Source organism: Neomonachus schauinslandi, chromosome 2 (assembly GCF_002201575.2).
Source record: "Neomonachus schauinslandi chromosome 2, ASM220157v2, whole genome shotgun sequence".
NCBI classification, from domain to species: Eukaryota; Metazoa; Chordata; class Mammalia; order Carnivora; family Phocidae; genus Neomonachus; species Neomonachus schauinslandi.
In genome coordinates, this window is record NC_058404.1 from 132,852,689 (window position 1) to 132,861,941 (window position 9,253).

Genomic DNA, 9,253 nt, shown 5'->3' on the forward strand with positions numbered 1-9,253 from the left:
CATGTAAATAAATATGCAAATATATGTATAAGATACTTCAGATGGAATGCTATAAAGAAAAAAAACTAAACAAGAAGGAGGCTATGAATTAACTGTGTCAAATGCTGTTTAAAGGTTGTAAGATGAGGACTGACTTGGCCACCGATATGGCATGTGGTGGTCACAGAGTTGATCTTGACAGAAGCTGTTTCTGCAGAATGGAGAGGAGAAAAGCCTAAGTGGACAGGGTTCAGAAGAATAGGAGGAAGGATGTGGAAGCATCAAGTATAGGCAATATTTTCACAGCATTTTGCTATAAAGATGAAAAGTGAGATGGGTGGCAACCGGAGGGGAATGTGAGTTCAAGAGTCCCATCTACCAGTGGGAGATGGTAAAGGATGTTTGTATGCCTCTGGTAGTAACCCAATAAAGAAGGAAAAACTAATGAGGGGTAGAAAAGGTGCCCAACTGCCGTAGGGTGTTCTTGAAGAGATGAAAAGGAGTAGGCTCCTGAGTACCAGTGAAGGGTTGGGCTTATATTCAGAGCATAGGAAGTTCATCCATGCTAACAAGGAGGGGGGTTGGTGAATATGGCCGTGGGAATGAGTAGAAGTTCCGTTCTAATTGCTTCCTTTTTTTTTTTTTTTTTAAGATTTTATTTATTTATTTATTTGACACAGAGAGAGAGAGAGAGAGAGCACAGCAGGGGGAGTGGCAGGCAGAGGGAGAAGCAGGCTCCCTGCAGAGCAGGGGGAGCCTGATGTGGGACTCGATCCCAGGACCCCGGGATCATGCCCTGAGCCGAAGGCAGTTGCTTAACCAACTGAGCCACCCAAGCGCCCTGTTCTAATTGCTTCCAGTTAGTTCATGAGTAACATCACAAGCTGAGAGTTTTATATAAATTGCCCAGAAATAATTTCTGTCCTCTCTCTTTAATACATCATCATGAAAACCTTGAGAGCATTACATACAAAACAGGGAAATTTTAATGGGGGTGGCCAAGTGGTGTCACACCCCGGCTAGACTGTGAGCAGACACTGGACTGAAGTACACAGAGAACTAAGAATGGAGTATGTCAGTGAGGGGAAAGCAAGACTTTTTACTAACTTACCAGTAATTTTGCTTAGGTCAATTTAGCCCCTTTCATTAAAACCTTCTTCTACTGTGATGAATAGTACCCGGTTAAAAGAAAAATCAGAAGACTTAAATCTCTTCTGAAAACCACAGGTTGTTGTTGTTGTTGTTGTTTTTTAATGTTAGTTGTTATTCTCTGTAGAAATAAGAAAGTCTATAGTGTTGATTAGAAAGTATTTCATTCGGTCTCATATGATGGTCCGGGCTTATTTTCCTCTGTCATGTCACTATCACTCTTTAAGTAGTTTAGCAAGTGATAATTCCATTTCACTTGTCTGGTTCCCCCATGATTTTCTCCCTTCCTAATCCCAGGTCAAGAAAATTTACCTGGATGAAAAGAGGCTCTTGGCTGGGGACCATTCCATTGACCTTCTCTTAAGGGACTTTAAGAAAAACTACCACATGTATGTATATCCTGTGCACTGGCAGTTTGGTGAACTTGACCAACATCCTATGGACAGGTAAAAACTCTTTATCTTCCCATTACTAGGTCATCTCCCTGATATAATATCTTACTTATCTATACAAAGATAATTCTAAACAAATTTAGGAAGTTTCCCAGCTCTGATTTAGAACATTGAGATGCCAAACAAATGTGGTTAGGTGTCTAAACACAAAACTGCTTTGAAAAGAACAGAATATGGCCACACCATGGTTCCCAAGTTTCAATGTTAGGACCCAGCCTGCAACAGAGACTCCTTCAATTCTTTCTCATTCGTGATCCTAAATTCCCAAGATAATCTGATTGGCCCAACTTGGGTAAAGTGCCTACACCTGGAACAATCAGGTATGGTCAGTGGGTAAGAGCCAGGTTGTACAAACACGATTGCTGGCGGGGGCATCCCTATAAATTTAAGATCGTGGGAGAATACATGCCTGCGAGGAAGGAAACCTTGTGACATCCCAAGCGCTGTCTATCTTACCCATAAATAGTTTATTTCATTTGCAGTTTTTCATGAGTGTACTATTTATTTGGCATAAGTAGCAACCTTGTGGAAGGAAAATGCCTTGGTTATCCTAAAAGTTAACTTTGATATACAAGCTACTCTTTAACATACTGCCATTTACTTTATTGCAGAGTCTTGACTCATTCTGAGCTTGCTCCTTTGCGAGCATCTCTGGTGCCCATGGAACACTGCATAACTCGCTTCTTTGAGGAGTGCGACCCCAACAAGGATAAGCACATCACCCTGAAGGAGTGGGGCCATTGCTTTGGGATTAAAGAAGGTAAATTCATCATCAGCCCAGGGAGAGGGGTGTCCTTTTCTCCAGCAGAGCCCTAAACCCTCCTAGAGAGGTCCTGCTGTGTTCTCAGATTGAAACCTCAAGACAGCAAGGTGGCAGCACTGCAGGTAGAAGTCCTCAGTGCACGTGCTGTCATGGCAAGGTTATTTCCTACTTCCCTTACGATACTCTTTTTTCAAAGGGTAACAGGTGGGAATATGTAGGGGATAACTACACTGAGGTCTTAGCAGTTGCCTAAGCTAAAGAAAATGATGTCAATCCACAGAGCTGTGCCAAATGTCAGAAGGCTACCCTTCTGAGGAAGAAGGGATTTTATATCCTTTCTTAACCTGGGTATTGGTTCAAACTTCGAAAAATTGTATGTAAAGAGTAAAACAGCAAGTCTGATTCCGCCAGTGAGAGATGTCAGAAAAATCTTAGGATTCATTACGGATGCACTGGAGATTGGGCCTCATATCACAAGTTGTGTCCAGATATTATGCCTTTAATCCATGACTTCATCTTCAATGACAAAAATAATAATAGTAATAATAATAATAGTAATAATAATCGAGGGTTCTTTCTTTACTCCTGTGATGGAGGAATTTAGACATTTGTTTTGCTAGGTTATGTCTTAATGTACTTCCTTTTATTTTCCTAAGTTAAAGCTGATTTTTATGAGCAAGCATGTTTTTAAAAATCAAGATTGGAAAGATGTTCAAAAAATGAAGAATCAGAGCTGCTTGCACAATGTAAATCAACAGTAAAAATCAAATCTCTAAAGCAGAGGTTTTATATGTATGTTCACAACATACAAGTAGGATGAATGTACACCCAATCAGTAAAGAAAAGTGAGTTCATCAGAGGTCAGAATTTCCCAAAAAGAGGTAACTTGTGTGACCTTCATTTTAAAAATATTCTTCATGGTATGGACAATGCCTTGAAATTAAAGAGAAAGAGTGGAGAGTCAGAAGATTTACTTACTTATTGATAAATAGGTAAGCAGAAAAGATTAGCTCTTTTCCTCTGCAATATTATTCTGTGAAATAAGCACAACTGTAATGAGCAAAGAATGTGTATTTCTGTAAGCACCGAGTGCTGTGTATTGGTTGCCTAATGCTGTGTGACCAATAACTCTAAAGCTTAGAAACTTAAAATCTCACAGTTTCCAAGATCAGGAGTCTAAGAGTAGTTCACCTGGATGGTTCTGGCTTGGGTTCTGCTCTAAGCTGCTCTAAGCTCACCCACATGGCTACTGTTGGGAGGCTTCATTTCCTCACCATGTGGTCCTCTCCATGGGATTGCTCACAGCACAGCATCTGGTTTCCTCCAGAGTGAGTGATCAGAGAGAAAGCAGAGTGAGGGACTCTAAGACTGAAGCTGTAATGTCTTTTATAACCTAATCGCAGAAGTGACATTAACTTCTGCCATGTTCTGTTGGTCAGGCAGACAGCCCTACTGCAATGTGGGAGGAGCTCTGGGAGGCTGGCTGTAACATACTGTTTACACCCTGTTAGCATGGATAGGAAATTAACAAGCTATTAGGACAGAGACCTGCATAAAGAATACCAATTTCCTTTCTAACATCTATTCTATAAGCACATTACTTATAAATTCAAATATACTCCTAAAAATGGCTAAAACTGTCTTTCCTAATTCCCATGTTAAGAAGGAAGAATTTGAGATCTAGCAAATTTTGGGTGGAGTCTTTGGGTTTTCCACATAAAGTATCATGTCATCCGTGAAGAGCGAGAGTCTGACTTCTGCTTTGCCAATCTGGATGCTTTTTATTTCTTTTTGTTGTCTGATTGCTGAGGCTAGGACTTCTAGTACTATGTTGAACAACAGTAGTGAGAGTGGGCATCCCTGTCGTGTTCCTAATCCTAGGGGAAAAGCTCTCAGTTTTCCCCCATTGAGAATGGTATTGGCTGTGGGCTTTTCATACAGCCACTCTGGAAAACAGTATGGAGATTCCTCAAGAAGCTAAAAATAGAGCTACCCTATGACCCAGCATTTGCACCACTAGGTATTTACCACAAAGACACAGATGTAGTGATTTGAAGGGACACCTGCACCCCAATGTTTATAACAACTGTGGAAAGAGAGCCTGGATGTCCATCGACAGATGAATGGATAAAGAAGAATATTCCACAATGGAATATTACTCAGCCATCAGAAAGGATGAAATCTAACCATTTACATAGACGTGATGGAACTGGAGGGTATTATGCTGAGAGAAATAAGTCAATCAGAGAAAGACAATTATCATATGGTTCCACTCATATGTGGAATGTAAGAAACTGCAGAGGATCATAGGGAAAGGGAGGGAAAACTGAATGGGAAGAAATCACGGAGGGAGATGAACCATGAGAGACTCTAAACTGTAAGAAACAAACTGAGGGTTGCTGGAGGGGAGATGGGTGGGGAGATAGGGTAACTGGGTGATGGGCATTAAGGAGGGCACGTGATGTGGTGAACACTGGGTGTTATATGCAACTGATGAATTACTGAACTCTACATCTGAAACTAATGAGGTACTATATGTTGGCTAATTGAGTTTAAATTTTTTAAAAAGGACAAAATATCCCCAAGTACAGCCACCCCACTCTCCCCACCCCACCATTATCAAGAGGGGGGAAACTTAGCTGGGATAGGACATATTTATGTATGCCCTTTTACATGGCATTTAATTTTAATGGAGTGATCAAATTGGAACAGAGTCCATTTATTTAAGGAAACCAGTTGTGCTTCACTGTTCTAAAACTTCTGGCAACTCTTCAGCATGTAGTCTCACTCAGGCTCTGTGCTGGGCGGTTGTCTGGGAGGAGCAGGAAGGGCTTAGAGTTCGGTGACTCGAAAAGCTCCTAATGATCTTGTTTGTTCACTGTGGTTTGGCCATGATCACGTTATTTTGAAGAAGGGAAAGAATTATCACATAGTAAACCAATAAAGCAAATATTTAATATTCAGTCAGAATAAGTAAACAAGTTACTGCTTTGGGATGTAGCTAGGGAAAACAAAACAAAACAAAATATTTTTAAGTATGCTCTTCTTCCCTCATGGCTGAGAAATCCACAGAAGGACAAGATAAATCTTAGCCAGTGTTTTCCTGAATTTTAACTGACTTTTATCTGAGCTAGATGTGCTCAAATATTCCAGCTCTGTCAGTAACTAGCTACGTGAGTTAGGGCATACCGCTTAACCTCAGCAAGTCTCATTTTCCTTATGTGTTTTCCTTATGTGTAAAAATGAGGTTTAATTAAAAGGTGGAGGAGTCTTATTTATTTAGTGCCCATGACATACCATGTATCCACGTTAATCTTCAGAAGAACCTTCTAAGTGAGACCAACAGAGCAAACGAGTCAGATCATGCAGGTCCTACTAAACCAATTAAAGACATTATCCTAAGAGTACTGGAGGATCATGAAAGTGTTTTAAACAAGGGAGTGATTTCACTAGATTTGTATTTAAGAAAGATTCTTTTGGTTACATTGTGGAGAAGCCCGAGAAGAGTTGAGAGGATGTGTGGTAAGTTCAGGCATAGTTGATGAGAATTTGAACTAGGGCAGTTACAGTAGGGAAAAAGAAAAGGAAAACTGTTCAAGATATATTTAAAAATATAAACATATTCAAGACATATTCAAGAATATAGACATATTCAAGATGTATAGAAATAACAAGACAATGTTTGCTAGGAAGTATGTGGGGGCAGGGAGCAGACAGAGAGATTGAGAGAAAGAGAAGTATGAAACCCAGGTTCCCTGCTCAGGCCAGGCAGGTAAACAGAGGCACGGAGATAGAAAACACAAGAACAGAAGCAGATTTGGGGAAGATTTTAACTTCCATTTATGACATGTTGAACTTTTAGGTACATGGGAGACAATGTACAGTTGATAGATGAATACATGGGTCAGCTTTTCAAGAAGGCATTTTGGAATTCAAGTACATGAGGATTATGAGCATACAAAAAGTACTTAGCACCATAAAAGGGAATTACTTAGAAAAATGTGTTCAGTTACATGGAAAAGGCTCGAGGGTTGAACACCAAGGAACAACAATATCTGGATGATAGAGGAGGAAGAAGGAGTTCACGAAGAAGAATGAAAAGTCTCTTGAAAGGAAGGAAGAAAACAGGATAGTGCCTTGTCAAAGGAGTTGTTCAAAGAGGAGGAAGAGATCACAGTGCCAAATGCTGCTGAGATGTCAAGATAAAAGACTAAGAATATTCCTTTTACATAGAACTAAGGATACCCTGAGTGGCCTTAGTAAGAGCAATTTTGGTGGAATGGTAGAGATGGAAGCCAGATTGTATAGCCTGAGAGAGAATAGATGAGATATGGTAAAGAGTGGCTGTTTCAAGGCAGGACAGAGCTAAAGAGGGCTATAAAGTTGAGGGAAGGATTTCTGGGAATAAAATAAGCTTGAGCACTGACTCATTCATTCATTCAACAGATGTTTACTGATGGTCCACATAGTGCCAAGCACTGTTCTCAAGGCTGGATATGCAATCTATTTAAATGCTAATAGGAAGGGCCCAGTGAGGAAAGAAAGTGGAGGATATAAGAAAGAAAAGCAAAAGGGGAAAATTAGGGGAGAATTTCTGAGGTCAGGAGAGATCCTGGGCACAGGCAAAGGATTAGCCTAAAGTCAACAGGAAGGACATCTCTCATCTAAACAACAGAAAGAAGACAAAAAGTATGAACACAACGATAAGTAAATTTACAAGTCATGAGACTAAATTGTCCGTTTTACAAATGAAGCCATTATTCAAAAGAAATATGCCAAAGTTCATAATCTTTCCTACTCTTGGGCAGAGACTTACATTGGGCAGGAAAATTACCTGGTGTCCCAGACGGGGTAGTAGTTTAGTATGCTTCAAGTTTATCTGCTTAAGTATTTGTTCAACAATTAGTGAGTGAGGGTGAGCCATACTGGTAGGCGGGGTCTTATATCCCCTAAAGGATGCTGTCTTCTTTCATAGGTGTGGCAGCAAGTTCTTTTATAATTACTTGTTTGGAGGGGCACCTATAATTACTTGGTTGGAGGGGCACCTGGGTGGCTCAGCCTGTTAAGCATCTGACTCTCAATTTCAGCTCAGTTCATGACCTTGGGATTGTGAAATAGAGCCCTACATTGGGCTCTGCACTGGCCATGGAGGCTGCTTAAGATTCTCTCTGCCTTTCCCTCTGCCCCCTGACTCTGGTGTGTGCATTCTCTCTCTAACTCTCTTAACTTTTTGCATACACAAAAAATAATAATTACTTGGTTGGAAATTTGATTTAATTGGCACTATACTTCTTATTTCTGTTATATTTTAACAATCCTTAGAGGTTAGTATACTTGACACTTCCTTGGCTGGGCCTCTACTAGTCCTTCTCAACCCTACATTAGAACTACAATGGAGCTTTTTAAATGTATACATGCCATTGTCCCATCCCTGGAAGTTTTGATTCAGGAGGCCAGGGGTATGGCCTGAGGGTGTATCTTTTTTTTTTTTTTTAATTGAGATACAGTTGACACATAGTTACATTAGTTTCAGGTGTGCAATAGAGGGATTCAACAAGTCTATATGTTACCATTATGCTCACCACAAGTGTAGCTACCATCTGTCACCATACAGCGCTATTACAATACCATTGACTATATTCCTTACACTGTACCTTTGATCCCTGTGACTTACTCGTTCCATAACTGGAGGCCTGTATCTCCCACCCTCCTTCACCCATTTTGCCCATCTCCCCACCCCCTCCACTCTGGCAACCATCAGTTTGTTCTCTATCCTGCTTTTTGTTTGTTCATTTGTTTTGTTTTTTAGATTCCGCATATAAGTGAAACCATATGGTATCTTTTTAAAGCTTCACAGGTGATGCTGATGCCTTACCAGGGTTGAGAACCATCCTACAGTCTTATTAGATGGTTTCTCTAATCCCCCAGCTCTGACATTATTTGTTTATATTACTACTCTGGCTATTTTCTAAAAGTGTGTTTTGCTTTGTTTTTTACAGAAGACATAGATGAAAATCTCCTGTTTTGAATTATGATTTGAAAGAACTCATACATTCCAGCATCCTCCTGTGTTTCTGACCACTCCTGAAATTATATGCAGCCACAATACTTGTAGATTTATATTTAGTAAAATGTTTGCATGTCTGAGAAGACAATGAGAGTAATTGCTTGCTAACAGTATATGCACCAAGCATTTAACATTAACTTCGGTAATAAAACTTTAAATAAAGTCAACATATGCAAAATACTGTGTACTATTTGTGAACAGGAGTTTAACTCATCACTCTCTGCATCCATTTATGAGATACTTACTAATTATAAAACTTGAAGAAAATACTACATTTTGTTCATATTATCATGTACACTTCAAGAAGATGGAATAATGCTCTTTTGTTGTTAATGTGTATTATTTTCAGTATCTTAACGTCCTAATAAAAATCTAAATACTTACTCAAGCTTATTTCCAGTCATTTATTTAAACAACTGTATGTGAAAGACCAACTCAGGACTCACGCTTCAAATCAAATTATAATTGTGCTTCCTAGATCCTACTACTTTTAAAAAGAAAAAAAAAAGTGTGAGTGTGGTTGGGGGAGATGTTTCCTATGGGAAACAAATATTCAGTTGCTAAATAGTAGATGCTTATTAATGTCCTTTGTCATAATGTAAATTTAAACAGAAAAAATAAATAAATTCAAGTGCTTTCTACTAAATTCAATTTAATATATGGATGACTATGCACTCCTCAATACAACTAATTCTAATTGTTGTGCAGCTGTCCATGTGTGTTGGGAGAAGGTGGGCCTTGCAAAATTTCTACACATTTCACGTCCTCAAAATAAAAGTAATGTAAAGATAACATAGACAGTAGAAAGCTCTGAAGTGCCTTAATGTCCAAGGTGGTCAGAGA

General features: G+C 39.4%; 1 protein-coding gene across 2 annotated transcripts in view; it reads left to right on the plus strand.

Moving 5' to 3' along the window:
- The window catches only part of SPARCL1 (SPARC like 1), a 52,946-nt gene extending 44,148 nt beyond the window's left edge, over window positions 1-8,798 (plus strand). For both annotated transcript variants that reach the window (XM_021702446.1, XM_021702447.1), the window contains exons 9-11: window positions 1,426-1,574; window positions 2,192-2,340; window positions 8,343-8,798. In XM_021702446.1, coding sequence (XP_021558121.1) covers window positions 1,426-1,574; window positions 2,192-2,340; window positions 8,343-8,371 — 327 coding nt within the window. In that variant the 3' untranslated portion in view covers window positions 8,372-8,798. The remainder of the gene's footprint in view (window positions 1-1,425; window positions 1,575-2,191; window positions 2,341-8,342) is intronic.
- Window positions 8,799-9,253: the final 455 nt, after the last annotated feature.